Below are 22,257 nucleotides of genomic sequence, written 5' to 3' on the forward strand. Positions count from 1 at the left end.
GTCCCCTAACAATAGTCTGCTAATCCCCATTAATATGTTAATGACCCCCCAATGGGTCCCCTACTTTAGGTGTGAAATGGAGACTGGGTGAAACCAAACAAAACAGAGGAGCTTAGAATTGGTCTGACAGAGTTACACTGAGCTTTACTCCATTTTGAAAACGTCGGGAAAAAATGTCATTTAAATGACAAATTCACAAAAGTTTCTGTAAACTGTATTTCTTTCACCAAAAACGGAAAATTGGCGGTTGAGTCTGATTTCTGTTTGTGAATCTGGAGAAAGTGTTTTCCACCAGTTTTTCCACCACTTTTACTCCAAAAAATAAACTTTTGTGAATTCCCCCCCTATCAGTTCACACTTCAGTACCTGACCCCCCCCCCCAATATTATTCTGTAGAAGCAAGCAACACAGATGTAGCATCAGCTAAAATCTTCACTCCTTGCACACAGTACTAGCTATTCAAAGCCATTTGTAAATGCTAAGGGAAAGAGACTGCACACATAGGTCCGGCCCCATTGTTTCAACTGCTGGATGAAAGTGCTCTAGATTCCACTGACCTTCGGCAAAGTGAGCACATGTCGCTGAAACATATGTTCAGCAAAAGAGAGAACACAAATGCAAATTCTGTATATAAAGGGACCAAGAAGAGGATGGTGAAGACTAGCTTGTTTATTTTGAGAAAAAAAAAAAAAGGGTACAGAATTTTTAACTATTATGAAAGATCCTTATTTCCATGGAATGATGATTTTACATATTTGTTTTCATAATACGGGTATATTTTCTTATTCAGAAACCTATTATCCAGAACGCTCAAATGGCCACCCCCATACAGTCTGAAATAATTCTATTTTTTAAAAATGATTTCCTTATTCTCTGTAATATTCTATTCTATATTGGTGGCAAAACAATACTATTGGTTTTAAATGACCTTTAGTAGACTTTTTTTTTGTTACAGAGCTCTAAATTACAGAAAAAATCCCTTTTCTGGAAAACTCTAGGTCCCAACATTCCAGATAGTAGATCCTATACCCGTTTTTCCTCTTTAATTGTGAGAAGGTAGTTACAGTAGACTATAGTATGTTAAAAGGCAAATACAATAGCAGCTGAGAACAACATACAGCAAATTAAGACATAGACATAATATTTTTAATAAAACTAGCATTATTTCAAAATGGTAGTTTTAGTGAACACAGGTGATAAAGAGGTACATGTTCCCTCTGGAGCCTGCACCCTACCATTCCAAACTTTTTACTCTATAATACGCTTTAATCAAGTAAGTTATCTGAATGAATTTGGATGCAATAGTTTTAATATTGATGAAGACAGTCCTTGGTACACCTTTATATGGAGTATTTTTGTTTTGTGTGGGGCTGTACTGCACAGACATTCTACTGACTTTCTGCTAAACCACACATAGAGACAATTATCAGTAAATGATCAGCATTGCCTATTTTAGTAGCCACGACACGTGGCTGCTACTAGTAGCTCCATCTGTATCACCAAGTTTTTTCTCTGAAAACAACCTTCAGCCCTGTTATACCTAAAGCTATATTAAAGGTTAAATGTAATTCTTCTATTTGGATAGGGACAGTGGGGACACTCTTTCCCAGTGTGTAAGACACACTAGTTAGGAAACACTATATTTGCTTAACCTAGAATATTTTATGAAAACCACTTAAAACAATTAAGAGATAAGAAAAACAACTTTCTTGTAAGAAAAAAAAAACACTTGGTGGTATTGCAAATATTAATTACTGCTGTATAAAGAGAATATACAGATAATATTAATGACTGATGTTTAAGCATTTTTTTTTAATGCAATAAACCCCGGTCCCGGTCACTTTTTTCTTTAAACAGGCTGTCTTTTTTTTTTTTTTTTTTTTGACCGGGGAACACAAATATGGGAAAATTAGCCTTTCAGTACCATTTAACGTTTAGAGTGACAAAACTTTTATTTTGATCAGTGCACCATTCATGTTGTGTACAGACCAACATTTCCTGTCATTTGGTTGTAAAGTAAAATAGGAGCAGTAAAGTTTTACAATTGTGTTTCACACTTTTCCTTCATTTAAATATTTACCATAGTTAAAGGCACACTTGGTATGTAAGGCACAGAATCTACAAAAAGTGTTCATCCTTCATACTTTTGTGTCACTGTGGCCACATAATCATTTTTATTTGTAACCCTGTAACTGCTGGATTTACATTTTAAACTTAAAAATCTAAACTTTTTTTATTATTAAAACTCTACTCTGTACATCAGAGCATCATTAATTTTACAAAATACTGTCTGCTTGGTAAAAGAAAAAGTAAATCAGTGCCACAACCTCACTCCATGTCTGTGGAACAGCGCAAGCTCACTATGTCAGAATACTCTTCTTAAGTACCATTGGAATAGGAGGTTTTCCAAGATGCATAAAAAATGTCTACTCCATGTATAACTAGGCAGCAAATAAACAAGGAGACTGGTGTTAGTTCATTCCGATGCTCTGAGATTTGGCCATGTCCGTACAAACAAAATATGTCCTTAATTCTCCTTTTCCTTTGACATTAATAAACCCTCTGCACTCACAGGAATATCCCAAACCTTCCAAAATCTGGCAGGTTTCTTCTGTTACCTGCAAGAGAATTACAAATGTTATAGAAAATAAACACTTAGGGGCAGATTTATCAAAATGTGAGTTTAGAGCTTAATACATAAAAACTCAACCTTGTTCTATTAATTTCTATGGGATTTTAAGAAGTGTATTTATCAATGGGTGAAAGTTAGAGGTCACCATTTGATAAATACACTTAAATACTAAAAATCCCATAGGAATGAATAGAATGTGGATGAGTTTTTTTTTATTAAGTGTTAAACTCAGATTTTGATAAATCTGCCCCTTGGTCTTTTTTTTATTGCAGTGTTAGTAAAAATATAAAGGTTGAAGTTTAAAAAAAATCAAATAAATGGCAAATATGATGACTCATCTTGGTTTGGAGTGCTATAAAATGTTCTCAGTAATATTATATTTTTTTACTAGATACAATATACGATATTACATAGAGGAAAACAAATACTTTAATACATTTAAAAGCATCCACATTTTTAACATTTGGAAAGTAACTAAAAGGTTACATGGTATAATAGACATGTATCAGAACAGCAATTAGAAAATCAAATTTTATTAAGCTTGCATTAAATTACATGAAACTTCAATGATCTGCATACCACACTCTGTACCCTGGGGACTTTAGAGTTGCAGTGACAGTCAGAGGGAATAGACTGCTTTCTTTCAGCTCCATACAGCTTACTAAGCTAAAAGCATTTGCTATTTATGAGGTTGTGTTAGATGACCTGATGTCATCAATACAGCAAAGGGTGTTCGGGCTGGGAACACATGGGGCTTCAAACAATTTGATGAATCTGAATTGCAATGTGGCTCCTTTATTTTGCATAACAAACATGCTGGCAACAGAAAAAAACATTAAAATAAGTTTGACCAGTGGCATAACTATAGAGGAAACAGACCCTGTGGTCATGGGGTGGGATTCTGAGCTCGACTGACAGACTGATCCATTAGATGACTAATGGGCACTAATATTAGGTAAATATGCCACCCCTGGCCAGCTTTGATTATCATAAATTACACTGCATACAGTTCCAAAGGATTCACTCTGTCATATTATGGGTATTATAGATAGATACAAAGACTGACAGATATTTTATATTTTACAAGTCCTTCCTAGTAAAAGAGATACATTTCCTGTCAAGGAAAACTGCAAAGACAGTAGGTAGAAATGGATCCAAATGAGGCAAAAAAAATGTAGAGCAGCGGTTTACCTAGTTGGGATAGTTTACCTGAATTTTTCCAAGTTCCCCTGTGCTCTCCATTCGACTGGCCACATTCACAGTATTACCCCAGATATCATACTGGGGCTTCTTTGCTCCAATTACTCCAGCAATTACAGGTCCGTGGTTTATCCCTAAGTAAATGGAAACCAAATTATATATTTAGCATGTTAGCACCAATGGCAATGCATATATGTATATAAGAAAAATCATTCAATACAAAAAGTTTCAGAGAATGCAAGGCATTCATTTCTGTTTCTAAGAATCACCCATTTATTAATTACTAATTAAGATTAGTACCTTTATCTACATACACATTATCACACTATAGTGAATTATATTTAGAGAGCAGGAGTCTCTCCAAATACTCTTAATATAATTGACTATAGTAAGTAGAAAGCCACAGAAGCTTGAGGAAACAACATGACCTTTTTGCAGATTGTGCCCTGGCTGGAATGAAACCTAGGACCCAAATGCTGCATAGCAGCAGAGAGTTAAACATTGCCCCATACTAGAAATATTGACATTTAATAAATGCTAGAATTCTAGTTAGAAATCATCTGGTTAGATATTTTTCAGGACATTTAATTTAAAAAGAATGTTTTAAAGAATTCCTGGATTATACAGTTTCTTTAGTTTACACTGTGTATAAAACAAGCTTTTGCAACTTACCAACACGTAAGCGGAAATTGTTAAACGAATGTCTGTTGATACCATCCAGTTTTGACATGAGTGCCATTGCATATTCTACAGTGATTCCTATCAGGGCATGCTGCTTTTCCTGATCCTGGCATGAAAAAAAAACAAAGAAACTATGGAACACTGACCCAAAATAATTAAGGAAAGGTTTTCAATATGGTAAAATCTTTCCATAGGACTGCACAGTAGATGAACATGCAGTGCAAAAACAAAATTGCCCTTCATTGGCCCATATAAACCTCTAGGAAAGGCAGTTGCCAGGGGCAGTGGAGAGTGAATTCAGCTGTTCAGACCTATGTCAAGAAATTGAAAAAACCCTCTGAAGTTATCCTTTGTCATAGTACTCATAAAACAAGTGCCATTAATTATTTATATATAATTATATGTGGTTAATTAATGCAATTGTATTGTTTTTTGCACCAACTTGGTCAAAACAGTTACACTCCAGTTAAAGATATAATAATGCAAAAAAGACCTTTATTTGCAGTTCCTGCCTAGTGTCGAGTAACACACAGAAAAAGAAACACAGGAATCATCATGTGAATTAGCTAATTGCATCACTGACGTATACTGTAAATTAAGCTGAACGGAAACAGACATGCTCCGAAGTTCTTGATGCCTGCACTTCCCTTACTATTAGTTACATGAATTATCACTGGGCAGGGTATACAGACACTGTCAGATGAAGTCTAAATAGCTAACAATTGTGGCCATGTTCAGTTTTCAGGGGTATCTGTCAGTTTATCTGGCAGTTTAAAGTCAATAGTAAGGGCTTCCTTGCACCTCATTGACATATACAGGCATGAAGTGCAAGAAAACATGGCCACTTTCTGTGGTTTAACACCAAAAATCAATCCTTCTTGATGAGACTCAGGATCGTGGACTAGAAAGAACAAGAATGAGCCAGAAAAAACTAAACACTAAAAATAAATATTCCTAGAAATGCCATATTTTATATTCTGAGCTTACTGCACCACCCTAAAGTTTTAACATCTCTACAATAATAATGATCCAGGCCTTTACAGTTGTCACAGGGGTTACCATCCTGAACTTTGTTAGAAGTGTCAGTGAGACATGCTCAGTGTGCTCTGGAGAGCTGTTAATAAGCTAAGCTTGGGAGTTGTTGCCAATTATCAAGCAGAAAATCAGGCTAGCCTATCATACAAGCTGATGTTACAGGGCTGATTATTATGTTCTAATGCTAATTGCACAAATTTCACAGCTGACATATAATGTGAATCTGAATAAATTATTAGTCAGCCTTTTATCATGACATTTAAATTGTATACAGTATATTTTGCATTGGTCCTTAAGTTCAATAACTGACATAAGTACAGAGCATGTGCAGTGAATCAGCAGAAAAGTTGGAGTTGAAGTTGGAGAGCTACTGAGGCATAATTGGAGGCATGCAGCTTAACTGCTAAAGGCCTGAGATTGCCTTGGTCTGGTACAGAAGCCCAAAACACAAAGTATAACATTTCTAGCCTACTTCTTTAGTTAACCTTAGTTATCCTTTAACAATAGTTTGCAGAATCAACCCTTCTGTGTTCCAAACTGCAGCCTTTGCCAAATTAAAACTATAAAAATTTGCGAGCATATTAAAAAAATGCCAGCTAGTTACCTGATTTTCTTGTCCAGGAGTTGCCGTTAGACCAGTAGCTGCCATATAAGTGCTTCCTATCGTCTTAATTTTCTCAACCCCACTGAATTTGGGTTTCATCAGTAGCTGTTGAAACAAGATAAGTCAAATATTCAAATCATCCAGAAAAGCTTTAATACCATTCATCATGTCAGTGATACATACCTCATCAAAATCTGCAATAATCTCATTCAACAGCCTTAGACATTCAAGACCTTCTTTGTTGACATCACATTCTGTGTAAAAGACCTTAAACTCTGGGACTGATGCAAACATAACACAGACACAGTCATATGATTGATGGTACAAGTCCTATCCAGAAACAAAAAATATGGAAATTAAATCCAAGAAAGAAACACACCCTCTTACTAACAAATCTGTAAGATAGACTGCATAATAAATTATAGGAATTTTGTAATGATAAAGGATATTGATAAACAGAACAATAAAAAGCATTTACAATCTTTAAATACACAGGCAAGTTACATTGGTGTCCTCCCACACTCCACGCACATACAGGTAACCCACAATTCTGTGGATTTTGTGCGTGACCTTCTCAACATGTAAATTTTGGGTAACCTGCAGTTCTGTGTGTGCCTTGGGTTACCTGAGATTACGAGTGTATTTTAGTTTGTTTTTTGATTTAAAACAAATTAAAATACACTTGCTAGATGAATAAAAAAATACCGATAGGGGGCACTGTAACCCCCAGAATTGCCTGCTGTGATCTCTACATAAATCTGGATCCATGATTTTTCACTCAGAACTAGAGAACTACACAAATGACCATTTACATGGTTTGTACAAGTCTGAAGCCTTTTGCAGGATGAATCATACTGCTTTAAGAGAGTAGCACCTATTATTGTTTACTTTAAAGGAACAGAATGATTTTAAGAATACTCTACCTTGGTTGCACCCCCCACTGCTACTACTGTTTCCCACCTTAAACCTTTCTGCCTTGCTGCTCCTTACATTAGAACTAAACTTAAAGACTACCTTGGAGCTCTCACACAGTACATGATCTGGGAATTAGCACTTCACAGTATCACCCTCTGTAACCTGCAGCAGGAAATTTGTCTCTGCTAGTTCTGAGAGCACAATTGCACTCGCTACACTAGCCCCCCACGGACCACCTCCAGCACTGTAATGGTAAGCTCGGGTCCTAGGGGGGGATGGCATCGCAAGAGCCGCCTCAGGGCAGTTTAAGGGCTAGAAACGCCCCTGATAATATCCTATTTGTGTCTGTAAGTTACCCTCCCATTTAGATTGTAACCTCCTCTTGTATCTTTAATCCTTAACTTATTGCAACTGTACAGTGTATTTATTTGTATTTATCATACTTTGCATTTATCTTTTATTGTAATAACCTGTTTGTTGTATTAGTTTATTGTTTTATTTATATAGTGCTGTGTACATAAATAATTATTATATAAATAAAGAATATACATGCATACATGCATCTGCATTACATTTAGCCCATAAAGTTGGGCTTCATATTCTGGTATTAGCCTTTGAAAACAAGGGGGCAGGAAGTATGTTACTGAATAGAAACATTGAAATATTTATATACTACACTAATCAAAAGCAATTTAGCAGGGCTAGTTCATAGTAACAGGCTTCATGGAACCCAGACCAGAAAATAAATTGGTTTTATTATTCTCAATGTATATCTTTATTTATAAAGCGCTACTTATGTACGCAGCGCTGTACAGTAGAATACAATACAAACGGGGTTATTAAGACAATAGATAAATACATACACAAGTATTACAATAAAGACAAATAAATAAAAGATACAGTTGCAATAAAAGTCAAAACACAAGAGGATGGAGGTCCCTGCCCCGTAGAGCTTACAATCTATATATATCAATTAAGTGGTTCACACAAGCAACAAAGAGGCACAAACATGAACGTTGTAACCAACATGAGATTTATGAAGCAAAACCTAAGCCTTTAGTTACAGAAATACCAACAAGATTCCTCAAACAAAATAAAGCAGAACTCTCTGGATTTAAACATCACAAAGAGTAAAGTTATTCATTTTGGAGATTCAAGCTTTGGAAATAATAATTGTTCATAATAAGTATACTAACCTCATTGGATCTGTTGTCATCAATAAAATAGGCAGCTACATGTGCTGGGAGAACATTTTCAAGGAGGAGTTGGTTCAGATTTTCCATTGTTTCAATTTCTTCATCTTCTTTCCTAAATTTCCTTTTCCACAAGCAGTCAAGCCTCGAATAATATTCTACCTGGATAGAGTGGAAGAGAAAATAGATGACATTTTAGCCCTAAACAGCAGAGGGAAAAGAGCAGATCAAAAGATGAACACCTAACACTTGTATATCCCTTGTTCAACATGTGTTCCAAGCATTTAATAGTTCGAGTTTATCTCACCAATCTTCTTTAAAGGAACGGTAAGACTGCTGGTCCTAAGGCTAATGTCCCTCTGAGACATTTAGTTGCCTACGAGAGATCTCTGCTACTGTGGATGACTAATCTCTCAAAAAAATGCCTTTCTACCAGCAACAAAGGGAATTCGCCAGTGGAAAGGCCTATGCATGGCTTCACTTTTCTAAAGTCGCGCAAATTTTCCTCCTGCTATCCATTTGTGTGACTTCAGAAAGCTGAAGCGTTGGGTAGGCCTTTCCATCAGTGATTTCTTTTCTTGCCTGTGGAAAGGCATTTCAGAGAATCTGTTGTGAGAGACTAAGGGGCCCATTTACTTACTCACGAACCGGCCGAATGCGTTTTTTTCGTAATGATCGGTATTTGGCGTTTTTTTCGGAAAATTATCGCAACTTTTTCGTTGGCATCCGAATGTTGCGTAAAATCTGCCGATTTTTTCGTAGCGTTAAAACTTGCGCGAAAAGTCGCGCCTTTTTCGTAGCCATTACGAAAGTTACGCAAAATGTTGCGATTTTTTCGTAGCGTTCAGATTCATTCAAGCTTCAGTATGGTGACTTTTCTTGGGCCAGGTTGGAGCTGCAGGGTGCCATTGAGTCCTATGGGAGGCTTCCAAAGTCATGCCGCCGCTTACGAGCGCTCAATACAAAAAAGTCGCGACAAGATACGAGTGAATCGTAATGGCTACGAAAAACTTGCGTTTTTTCGCGAAAATCGTATTGGTAACGAAAAAGTCGCGACAATTTCTGAAAAGTCGTAAAGGCGCTGAAAAAATCGCAAAAAATACGAAAAAGACGCAAAATGTTCGTTTTCCAATCGGAATTTTTCCAATTCGGATTCGAATTCGTGTTTTAGTAAATAAGCCCCTTAATCTCTCCGTGGAACATTAGCATAATGGTATCTGCTCTCCTCACAGTAGTCAACTGTAGAAATATTGGATACGGATTCAAACAGCATAATCTCAGTATTTATTTATACTGCAATATTTAATTAAAGCAGCAAAGAACACACTACATGTTATCTACCTTGCAAGAACCAAACATGGAGTAGCTTCAGTTTCCATTTGAAAGGAATAACAAAACCTAAAGATTTTTAGATTGTGATTTTTTGCTCTATATTTACATACTAAATTACATAGCAGTTGCTGTTGAAAAAGGGCCATAAATCCAAATCCAAGTAAATCCTACCAAATATATAGCTAATCCAGAGGAAGAAAAGGGCAAAAAAAAACCCTGAGCTGCTCTAATTTGCATCAGAATGGCCGAACAATTCCTTTCTGGAACCATTTAGAATATCCATAGAACATTAATATCTATAGGAAAATAGAGGCTTTCCTCCCAAACAAACTAGACCCCATCCTCAAAACGATGAAAGAACAATTAACAATATGAGCCAACCTACCCCTCACTATTTCCTTTCTGGAACCATTTAGAATATCCATAGAACATTAATATCTATAGGAAAATAGAGGCTTTCCTCCCAAACAAACTAGACCCCATCCTCAAAACGATGAAAGAACAATTAACAATATGAGCCAACCTACCCCTCACTATTTGGGGTAGGATAAATCTAATAAAAATGATCTTCCTCCCAAAGTTCCTTTATATCTCCCACAATTCCCCAACCACAATCCCCAAACAATTCTTCGCTACCCTTGATGCTGCACAAACAGCATTCTTATGGGCAAGTAAAACACCCAGATTTGCTAGAACCAAACTCAGAGCACCGGTCACAGAGGGTGGTCTGGGACTTCCACATTGGTACCTATACTACCTTGCATCAAAAATATACTGCATCCAATGGTGGCTCAACCCAGACCCCTTGAACCCCAACTTCCCCCTCCAAGCCACAATAGCGAGCTCCACAGAATTACTAACATATATACCGTTCCGGAAACCAGTAGACATCCACACAACACACCCAATTATGCTTACGCCATATAAAGCCTGGCTCACTGCACTAAAACTTTGCTATCTAAACCCCCCCCCTTTTTCCCCCTGGACTACCACTCTGGGCCAACTCCCCCCTTTCCCACTTCAAGCAAATAACACCATATAGAGTCTGGTACACCTGGGGGATTTGCACATTGGGAGATATACTAGTAGAAGGTGTGCTGGCACCAAGGGACCAATTCAAGCACTCACAAACCCAAGCAACACTCCCATGATACTCATATCTCCAACTAAGACACGTCCTCCAAGCACAATTTGGGGAAACAATACCACGCCCTACCACATCCAATATAGAACTAACGCTCCAAAGCCCCTCAACCAAAAAACTTCCCCTCCCCGTATACGCACTTCTCCTGACAACAGTTAAGTCCCCATTCAGTACAGCCTATACAATGTGGCACAGGGACTTCCCAGAAATAGACAACAATGACTACGACCACCTAGTCTCAACTAGAGGCAGATTGATACAATTTAAGATCATACACAGACTCCACATAACTCCCCTGAGACTGCATCATATGACCAGGTGTGAATCCTCCCGGTGTCCCAAATGCAATGCCCCAGAGGCAAATTATATACACCTCCTTTGGCAATGCCAGACCATTCAATCCTACTGGGCACAAGTAATGAGCTATATTCAAGAGAAAACCTTCCTCCCAAATATCCTAACACCCAAGGTCTGCCTATTGGGAGTGGTTGACAATCTCATCCCAGCAGTCCACATGAGAACCCTCTTTCGCAGCCTACTGTTCTATGCCAGGAAATTTGTACTGTTGCATTGGATGGCCCAAGACCCTCCCACATTAGATAGATGGCTAAACCTCATAAGAACGTTGCTACCTCTATTTGAACTTACGTATGCTGCCAGAGGGTGCCCCCAGAAATACGAAAAAATCTGGAGGAACTGGATAGATGCCACTGTCTGAACTGTACCTCCCCTCTTCACCCCCCATATGCTCCAGGGGACAGCCCCACCGCAAAGTCCACTACCCCAGACTAGGCCAATAGTAAATGTCTATGTATGTGCTACCTTACAAAAACCAAGACAACATTTTGTAAAACCGCATGATGATTAATGTTACATGTTTGTATGTTATTGTTTTGTGTTAAAAATGCAAAATAAAAACCTTTAAAAAAAAAAAAATAAAACAAGGGAAATCAGAATTACCAGGCCTGCCAAGTTTATACACCAAAATGCTTTTTAAAAGCAGTCTAAACATGCCATTGAAAAATCCAAAATATTCAATTTTTGGGCCAGAGAGAGCAGATAAAAGTGCAGAAAAAATGGATAGAATAAAAACCCTTCATACTGTACAGCAGTATGTTGTGCAGTAAAACAGTCTCATTTACTGATGTCTATTAAAGGAGAAAGAAAGGCTAATAAAGTGTTAATCTCAATCTACAGACACACCTTCAGTTCTCTCAATAGTGCCCTTAAAGGAGAAATAAAGCCCAAATAAAGAAATAGGGCAAAAATGTTGTACATTTTGCTTTGGGTTTCTGTACCAGCCCAAGGTGACCACAACCCTTTAGCAGGGAAGATTTGTGCCTCCAAAGATGCCTCAGTAGCTCCCCATCTTCTGCTGCTTCCCTACACATGCTCTGTGCTGCTGTCAGTTACTGAGCTTAGGGACCAATATACTGCATAAAGAGAGTATAAATGTAACAGTAAAAGGCTGATTAGTAATTCATTCAGATTCACATTACATGACAGATCTAAAACCAGGCCCTGTAGCATCAGCTTATATGACAGACAACCCTCATTTTCTGCTTGATATTTTGCAATGACCACTAAGCTCAGCTTCCCAACAACTGCTCAGACCACACTGAGCATGTGGGGGGGGGAAACAGAATCCAAGATGGGGAGCTTGTGTGACAACTGTAACAACCTATATCATTACTACTATAGAGATGCTGAAACTTTAAGCCAGTACAGTCAGTTTATAATATAAAATATGGCATTTCTAGCCATATTAATTTTTAGGTTTTAGTTCTCCTTTAAGTCTCCCCATATTTTACCTATTCAGATAAGCAGAAGCCTCATAGGAAAAAAAAAAATGTTGAGCTCTGTAAACAAAATTCCCATAATGCCACTCTCCTGCATCAAGACCAAAACCCCTGTAACCCCTTCGTAAGACTATGAGGAAGCTTCCTGCTGTATTGCTCAGATCACACATTCCTAAGGGTGGGGGGGGGGAGTTCTTAGCATTCTTGAGGGAGGGGGGAGCAGGAGAGGGGAGAGAGGTGAGAGCTGCGCAGACTCTGGCACAGGAAAAAAAGGAGACAAGAAATGTTGTGTTTCTTTTGATAGAGGACTCAGTGCAGCGTTTCTGTGAGTGCATACGGCTGTATTTACATAGACCTTTCTGATAAAGCTTCCTTAGTTTTTACCTTTCCTTCTCCTTTAAAAAATCAATAACACTAAGAAACTAAAAGGCTTTGCACTTTGCAAAGTTCAACTATAGGGAAATTCAATTAGTGTTTTAAGACACGAGTAACTCCAATGAATGGAGTAACAAGTTGCAATAATTTTCATGCAGCCACACATGCAGCTACACTCATATACCATGGCTGGAATCAGGCACAGAGCTGTGTCTTTTACTCTACTTTACACTACTTCCTATAACAGCTAGAACCTGCAATATTTCTTGTCAGGTGATGAGGAAGCCACACAAAACCTCACAAAAAAGGTAAAAAAAATTGTAAAAAGTTTAATATTTACTGATATGTATGTGCCAATTTGATAAGATTTCTTAGCACTTTACACTATTAAAATAAGCCATCAATTTGTTAAGTATTCATTTTTAAGGTACAGCTTTGTCTTTAAAGGGTTACTGATTCCTGAGGAACCTTACACACCTGCACCTCCAACTGATGATCCAACCAACTGGTTCATTGCATGGTCTATGTTATCAGTGACATTTGCCTATCCATTTGCTGCATGCGTGTTTCAAGTTTTTTAATGATACTTTTAAACATTTGCAACCTTGTTATAAAATACAGGATGAAATGAGTAAGCATTGGAGTATATGGACCAAACTGAATAAAATTAAGTCTACAGATTTATTTTACTCACCTGCCTTGCCAGTAAAACCAGGGTTAAATAATACAGAGAAAGATAAAAGCAAGACATTTTTTGAAAATCTTCCAGGACACCAATGGAACTGAAATGAGAAGGGCTGTAATTAGTCAGTTAGACTCATTTTTAAGCACATTCATGTATTCTGTTATGATTGGTTAATGCTGTATAAAACAGATTTGCAATCAGTCACGAGAATACACTTTTTCTCTCTGCAAAGGGTTATTAATAAAAGTGTGTATTTTATGGCAAAATAAATGGAATATTTATAAACCCCTCTGCATTAATGCCATGCAGACCAGGAATTTCATAAATAGCTAACTGGCCTGTTTATAAATGAGTGTCCTATTTATTACATCTAATTCATGCATAAAATTACAATAGTTTACACTGCTTTAGAACTGACACAATTAATTTGTAATGGGGACAAATTCTGATGGGAAAGAAGAAATTCTAGTGTAAAAAAAAAAAAAAAAATGTTAAAAGTAGCAGTCTCTGTTTTGTAAAAAAAACCTTTTACACTATATATATTTGCACAGATTAAATAAAAAAGCCTTATAAATACTTCTGATATTATCTAGAGTACCATAACATTACCACATTACCACTTGTGTATATTTGTGTGGATATATATGTACAATATATACAGGTATATATGTGTGTTTTATTGTCCTCAAAATGGGGGGGGGGGGCTTAAGAGAAAAGGTCAAAACAAACTGCACTAGACTTATTAACCCTTTTACTGCCAACGACGTACGGCCATGACAGGGGGGGCTGTCATGTCGGCCCTGCAATGCGATAGTCACAGGGCTGACCCCCAAGCAGCAGATGTGATATATTTACTGTATATATATATATATATATATATATATATATATATATATATATATATATATATATATATACATATATATATATATACATATTGGGTATCAAACTGTTCAGTGGACCCTGTTATATCAAATTTAGGGTGTTTTATCTTGGTACCTAATGCTATGTGGGAGGTAAGATGCTGCAAAGTGGAAGCTTTGAGGGGATTTTTGGAAATGTCATCAAAATTGCTACATTTAGAAAAGCTTTGCGGCTTGGTACTTTGGAGTAGAACGACATGGGTACCCATTTTAGATTTGGGAGAATGTGTACTTTACAAATATATATGGATTTCTGGGGTGAGCGTACTTTATACTAGCTTTATTCCACATATAATGATGTAAATGTGTTGATTTTGCAGGAGCTGAAATGACAGAAATGATAGATCATATGGGGGTATGTTCACATTGGTGCCCCTACATGCCACATACTTAGGTAAACCTATACATATTGGGCATCAAACTGTTCAGTGGACCCCTGGCGTTCATATTTAGGATGTTTTATTTGGTTACTTTATGACCTATAGGAGATAAGATACAATAGACTGGAAGCTTTGAAGCGATTTTTTAAAAAAATTCACAAATTTTGATAAAAACCAATAACTTTAGGAAAGCATTGTGACTTGATAGTTTGGAGTAGACAGACAGTTGTGCCTATTCTGGATTCCCCAGAATCTGTTCTTTCCAGAAATGTGTAATTTTCTGTGATAAACCTTCTGTTAGTGGAAATCTAAAATCTGAAATCTAAAGTATGCAGCTTTCTGAAGCAGTGTTTTGGAAATTTGGTAGTGTACTGCTGGGAGTTTTTGACCTATACAAGTGAGAAATCTTCATAAAACTATATATATTTGGTATTGGCACGTTCAGGAGACATGGGACTTTCCAAATCAGTTGTATTTTTATGCATAAAATAATTTTTGTGTCTGGTATGTGTGTTTATATTATGGAAAATGTAATTTCTTACATTTTTTTATACATTTAGAAGCCTATATCTTGTTACAGAATTGGAATTACACCAAAATTCCGAAATATTTTGAAAGCTTAGGTTGTCCTGAAAAAAACAATATATTGTTTTTCTGGGTAAACTAAAAGTCCCCCTGAGGAAAGGCCCCTAAAGTGAAACTGTGCAAAATGTTTAAGAACTGTCTGACAATACAAGTTCCGCTTTGACCAAAACGGCCGGCAGTGAAAGGGTTAAGTTATTTGTAAAGTTAAGGTGGCCATACATGGTAAGATCTGCTCACTTCTCCTGACATCCTCACCTATGGGTGGGCGATATCAGCTAATTAGAACTAATTAAAACGGGCTAATTAGAATGGCAGGTATAGGCACCATCGGTTCAGGGACCGCATCAACGAGCGGGATCGGGGAGTGGTCTCCAATCGGCCAGAAAAATCAAACCTGCCCAATCGAGATCTGCCCAATTTTAGGCCAGATTTAAAGGATAACTATAGCTCAGCCTGGATTTGTGGCAAGGCCACAAACTCTGGGCCTTGGGCAGCACAAATTTAGGAGCTGCATGCCTCCCAGCCACATCTGGACATTGCTTATATTCGGAGTACTAGGGTCTGGGCATGCTGGAGATTTCTGCACGTCCTGTCCCCATGTGTGAGCTGCATGATTCTGTTATTCTCCTTGTTCTCAGACCCATTTATTACACTACATTATAATTAGTAAAGTGTAAATTAATTCCACAGCACTGTACATAGAAGCGTGTATACACCAAAAATAATAATTACACAATATAATGATCGCTCAGGAGATACATATTACATGTGTGAGGATGATGTAGCTCCTGTGTTATTTTATTTGTGGTTTTGATTTAGGTTGGTATTCTGCCCTAAATTTATTAGGGGATTCCCCCATCCACAAATTGAGTAATTAACTCCCCTTTATAATTGTAATTTATATAGAATGTGCAAGGCATTGTAAGAACATTGACTTGGCTGAAGAAGGGAATAGTAAAAGGGAGACGAAAACTGTTTTCAACAGCAATTAAGAGTACAAAATATCTTTCAAATAACTGAACATTTTTAATTAACAAAAATTTGCTTAGAAGTTGATTATGCCAAAACATTTCTTTATGCTTTCCATTCATTGGGTATACATACATTTTAAAAGGTTTTTGCACAACAGAAATATATACCACTTTATATTATTAGAGAGTTTAATTTGAAACCCCATACCTGTTCAGGTTACTCCTGAATATGCTGGAATGAGTGTGAAAGATAATAACATTATATGCAGTAAATGCAGCTGTCAAAAGAAGTATCTTCAACTCGAAGCACATTCGCAGGAACATGGAGCAGGCAACGAGTCCCAAAATACAGCAGTATACATAATACTGTAAAATTAAAAATATCTGTTTCAGGAGCACATATTTCATGTTCACTGATCGAAAATCAAAACAAATAGGGTTACAATTTTTATAAATGTGTTAAACTGTATATGTGTACTTGTAGTGGGGGATGCAACCAAGCGGTTGCTCTGGGAGGAGTCTTTCAGGAACATACGGAGACATAAAATAAGAGATGAAGTGAGGCTCAGAGAAATGAAGGGCTTGAAAGGAGCTATTCTTTGCTTTATTAAAAGCCAAGGTAAGGACTTCAAAAATAAAGGGTACTGTACTCTTTTGGAACAGAGGAGATGAATTCTGGCAGCAGTATTTAATACAGACTGTGAGGAGTGATGGGAGATTACCCCCAGCCAATGTGCCTAGTTGATAGGGTTAATGAGCATGAACATATAGTAAAGGAGGAAGTAGGACCAGATTTAGGTGGAGGGATAATTAGTTCAGTTTTAGGTGGTGATTTCTAAAAGGCAGTTAGAGATTTGAGTCTCAGTTTCAGCAGTTAATAAAGGGGTTGATAAATATATTTGGACATCATCAGCATACAGATAATATTTAAAGCCCAATGAGGGGATGGGGATGGCATCTCCTTAAGACAGAGTATATAGGGAGAATAACAATGGACCACATACAGAGCCTTGTGGTACCCCTATATTTAGTGGAACTGGAGATGAGGTTTTGTTAGCATAAGAGTCAGTAAACAACTGGTTAGATAGGTAAGAAATAGAGCCATAATGCAGTCTTATTATGGATACCAAGTGAATACAGAATTGCTTAAGGAGGGAGTGGTCAACCACATCAAATCAGATGATAGTTAAAGTGACCTTTGCCTTTGGCAACCTGAAAAATTATTGGTAACTTAAGGCTGTCCGAGTGTAGTGTGCAGGCCAAAACCTGACTGCAATGGGTCTAACAGATTATAGGTGGTAGAAAGTTAGTAATACAAGAGCACACAATATATGTTCTATGATTTTAGAGGCAAGTGGTAGAATACCATTCTAGTGAGACAGGATGTGCAGAACTTTTATCACTAGACCAAAGGTACAGAAATTTTGATTCCATTAGATTTTTTGCTACCAATCACTTCTCAGTTTTATCAGTGTTGTATATCAGAACACAGTAAAACTGGCATAACAAGGAAAGACTTTTACAATTATTCTGTATGCAGAAAGATAAGCCTATGCTAATGCCACCAAGTAATGTTGAGTCTAAAGTTGACATACAAATTAGCAAACCTATATGAGGTGGTACCTCATCCTCCTGAGAAGGCAACTTTTTTGACCCTTGCATGTAGCTCCATAATGGCCTGCCTGATCAATATATATGGACGTTATCTGACCAGATATCTATTGTGCAGGTTAGAATATCCTGTTCGGCTGGGACCACATGGGCCAGTAAAAGCAGTACTGTCCTAATAGGTCTGCAGAGGTCTTCATTATGATGTGAAGGTTGTCCCAGGGGCCAAACAATTCAATTAGTCTGATTTAGTCCAGCACACCGGCAGCCACAATGGGCAAAGATCGATTTGTTTTGTGATTTATATTACACAGTCCAAAGGACAGTTTTTGTGCATTGTACTTTTTCCCTTGTTTTTGCAGTCTGCTGAGTTTTGAGTTTAGCAAAGGCTTTTACCTTATGTGTTCTGATATTGATTCAAGTGAATCATCATAGCTCAACCGATTACTATGTGCTGTTTCCTTGAACTAGTTCAAGGCTCTTTCCACTTCCCCCTTCTAAAGGTTGGCTTTGATGAGAGATACTGGTGAATCAATGGCAGAGCTGCATTTTATCCATAACCAAAAAGTGGTGTCTAGATACATAATAAAAAAAAGAACATACTTGATGTGGACTGTGCTTTGCTGTGCTCAAGGGCATTATTGGGAAGTTGCTTTCTAACTGTCAATTCTCTCTCTAGGACAATGATCCCCAACCAGTGGCTCTTAAATAGTGATGAGTGAATTTTTTCTGCAGGCATGGATTAGCAGCGAATTTCTGCATTACGTCGTTGGTGAATTGTTTTGTGAAACTTCCGCTAAAAATTTGAAAAAAATCGATGCGCGTCAAAAAAACTCACAGGCACGCTTGCGTAAAAATAGGTGCTTCCACGTCAAAAATGGTGCAGCCGTCCGATATATGTTTCGCAAATTTTCTTGCTGTTTTGTGAATTTTATGGCGAGACGGGACAGATTCGCTCATCACTACTCATGAGCAATATGTTGCTCTCCAACCTCTTGGATGTTGCTCCCAGTGGAATAAAGTAAGAGTCTTTTTTTGAATTCTTGGCTTGGAGGTAGCCAACCCCTTGGATGTTGCTCCCAGCAGAATAAAGTAGGAGTCTTTTTTTGAATTCTTGGCTTGGAGGAAGGTTTTGGAGGCATAAAAACCAGGTTTACTGCCAAAGTCTCCTGTAGGCTGCCAGTCCATATAGAGACTACCAAATAGCCAAGGAACAAATAGCCAGGAACATGTTTTATGCTTTTGTTGCTCTCCAAGTCTTTTTACATTTGAATGTGGCTCACGGGTTGGGGACCCCTACTCTAGGAGGTAGGCAAGTGAATACTAACGTGACATCACAGGAAACCATTGTCTTTTAGTCTCTAGCTTCAACTGCAAAGTTTGTTTAAAACAATCCTTCTAGTATTGAATGTGGTGCACAATCAATAATTTAGGGGGTGAGGATGGTTATAAAGTAGTTAAGGATGTTATATCTGAGTTGAAAGTTCACTTGAGAGGGGTTCTGTCTTTGTTTATCTTCGAGAGTTCATATACATATACACTTGCTTCTCTGGAATAGAACTAGTGATGCAAGGCTATGCGAATAGTTTATCTCAAGCAGTTGTAAAAAGTCCATAAACTTTTTTCTTATAACTGATGGTGGGGTCCCACCTTAATGATTTGTATAAATTTGAACAATATTAATTATGATGGAAATTCTGTACAATCGATTGTACTAAAAAAGCCACTTGGATGAATAGTAGTGATGAGTGAATCATTTTGTTTTGCTAAAAAAACTTTCTAAACTTAGGAAAAATTTCCGGAATGGCGGAAAATTTGCAAAACGCAAGTGCAGCATGTCTTTTTTGACGCAGCACACCTATTTTTGAAGCAACCATGAATTTTCGCAACAAAATCTTGCGGAAGTTTCGCCAAACAATTCACCAATGGCAAAATACAATTTTCATGCAAAATTGCAAATCCATGTCTGGCGAAATAATTCACTCATCTCTAATGAATAGTGAAAAGTTTTCAATATTACTCAGCAAGTCAATTCTTCTTAGACATAATTTATCTTTTTCATAACCTGAAGGAGATTAAGCCTTTATATATGCCCTACTGATTTTATACCCAAGCCAATATATGTTCCTGTTGAGCCTATTGATACTGGGCAGTCCAAACTGGTGTGCTTGTAAAGGTGACCCATGCACAGACTGATAATCATACACTTTTGCTGGAAATTACTAAAATCTATAAAATATCTGACCTGGGTATATTTGGCTTTACTATGTCCTCTTCTTAGTAGGTACCAATAAAAATATTTATTCTTGCACTTTGTGATTTGTCCAATGAGAATCAGGTTCATGTTCACAGAAAATTCTGTGCTACAAAAAAGTGGAGTTACTTGGATGGATATTTGCATTATATGATATAATCACAACTCCCTTGCGAATACTGCGATTACAAAAATCTGGGAAGTTGCAAACTATTCCTCATAACTCTATGGCTCTCTTTAACTTATCACTTACCGGAATACTCTGACATTGGCTTTCAGTTGCAATGCTTGATGTATTGCAGGTCTGGAGAGTCTGATCAAGAGGCTTTAGAAAAAGCATAATCGGAGTCAAATGTATATATTCAGTATTTTAAAAGGTTAAAAAGCAAGAATCATATAAAGAGCTTACCAGATTCACTATAGAGATAATCAGCAGGGATCCTAATGTAAGAGCTACAAGAGGAACTCGCAGACTAGGACGAGTTTCTATCATCTCCACCAAGGAACACAAGAAACGAGAGAAGGGAGCATTCTCATTACAAAATCGCTGACGAACAGAGAAATCAACAATTATATTACAAAGCAATGTTTTAACACGCAACATTACCATGACCTTAATACATAGTTCATTACTTTGAGGAGCATTTTAATAAAGGTTTGATGTTGATAAGCCTCCTTAAACCAACAACACCACTGAACCTTATTTACCCTAGTAAGTTTATACCTTAGCTTGTAAATTCCACTGGGGCACAGACTAGTGTGAATTATGTATAATGAGGGTCAGACTGGGCTGCTGGGACACCAGGAAAAATCCCGGTGGGCCCCAGCAGCCCAGACCTGACCCTTGCCGGTGCTCCCCCAGCCCAACTGTTCCTCCCCTGACACGTTAAATTTATGTGCGCTAGGGGAGGACGTCGGGTGGGGGATCCTGCGGGGGTTTAGGGGGGCCCCTGGTGGGGTTAGGGGGCGCGGCTGGCGGGGGCACCTGCAGGGCCCCTGGGGCAGGAGCCCCGGTGGGCCCTGCACCCCCCAGTCTGGCCCTGTGTATAATCTTTGTAAAGCACTGCATAAATGTGCTGGAGCTATTTAAATAACAGATAGTAATAATAATAATTATACATAAAATTGGCAATGCATTTATCCTACCATGTTTTTTATACATGGAATTGGTCCTTTAGCTATTCTACTATGTGTTGTGGGGTATTTTATATGGAACTAACTCTGTATTAACCTTCCATGTATTCTAGAACATACTATAAATCAAATATGTCACTGTATCTTTTTTGAGCTTTTTTCACAAGTTATAATATCAGTTATTCCATTAAAATGCATTAATCATTGTAACGTGATGTGTCTTGCTTAAATCAGTTGTCAAAGTGAATTTGTTTTATTAAAGTGTAGCTTTAAATACAGCTGGCTATGTGGCAGCATCTCTAGACTGACTTTTGCTAATATCTTATCCAACAGCAATAAAAATCTCATACTTGCACTTACCGCACATTTATCCACATAGCAAATAAGCAAGACCCAAAGGATTAGTACTGACACCACTCCAAAGGAAATTCCTAAGTTTGCACTCCTGAAATCAAACATTTATAAAACTGATTTTTAACTATATACCATAACAAACTATTCTCTAAGAGGCATATTTATTATGCTGTGTAAAAACTGGCAAGAACATTCACCACACATCGCCAGGCTTCGCTGTGTAAAAACGGCGTAAAATCAGCGTAATTTTTACATGTTTTTCTTCCGCCAGAACTTCCATAAAATACCGATGTAAAATCTGGTGTTGAGATGGCGATCTTCTTCGTTTATTTTACACAGCTTTTTACTCTGTTTTTTCTGTGAATTCGTTTTACACAGCATAATAAATATGCCACTAAGTCTCAATTATAAAAGTAACATTTAAAACAAGCCTCATGAATAAGACAACCAATT

At 37.4% G+C, this 22,257-nt stretch overlaps 1 protein-coding gene across 5 annotated transcripts in view; it reads right to left on the bottom strand.

Moving 5' to 3' along the window:
• Nucleotides 1-649: 649 nt before the first annotated feature.
• The window catches only part of adcy7 (adenylate cyclase 7), a 130,850-nt gene continuing 109,242 nt past the window's right edge, over nt 650-22,257 (bottom strand). For 4 of the 5 annotated variants that reach the window (XM_012960538.3, XM_031899791.1, XM_012960539.3 and 1 more), the window contains exons 16-26: nt 21,811-21,895; nt 20,726-20,863; nt 20,570-20,641; nt 16,663-16,820; nt 13,605-13,692; nt 8,264-8,422; nt 6,336-6,482; nt 6,153-6,257; nt 4,505-4,619; nt 3,842-3,966; nt 650-2,618 (exon numbers count right to left, since the gene is read on the bottom strand). In XM_012960538.3, the coding sequence (XP_012815992.1) occupies nt 2,472-2,618; nt 3,842-3,966; nt 4,505-4,619; nt 6,153-6,257; nt 6,336-6,482; nt 8,264-8,422; nt 13,605-13,692; nt 16,663-16,820; nt 20,570-20,641; nt 20,726-20,863; nt 21,811-21,895 (1,339 nt within the window). In that variant the 3' untranslated portion in view covers nt 650-2,471. 5 annotated transcript variants of the gene reach the window in all.

Source organism: Xenopus tropicalis, chromosome 4 (assembly GCF_000004195.4).
Source record: "Xenopus tropicalis strain Nigerian chromosome 4, UCB_Xtro_10.0, whole genome shotgun sequence".
In the NCBI taxonomy this organism is placed as follows: domain Eukaryota; kingdom Metazoa; phylum Chordata; class Amphibia; order Anura; family Pipidae; genus Xenopus; species Xenopus tropicalis.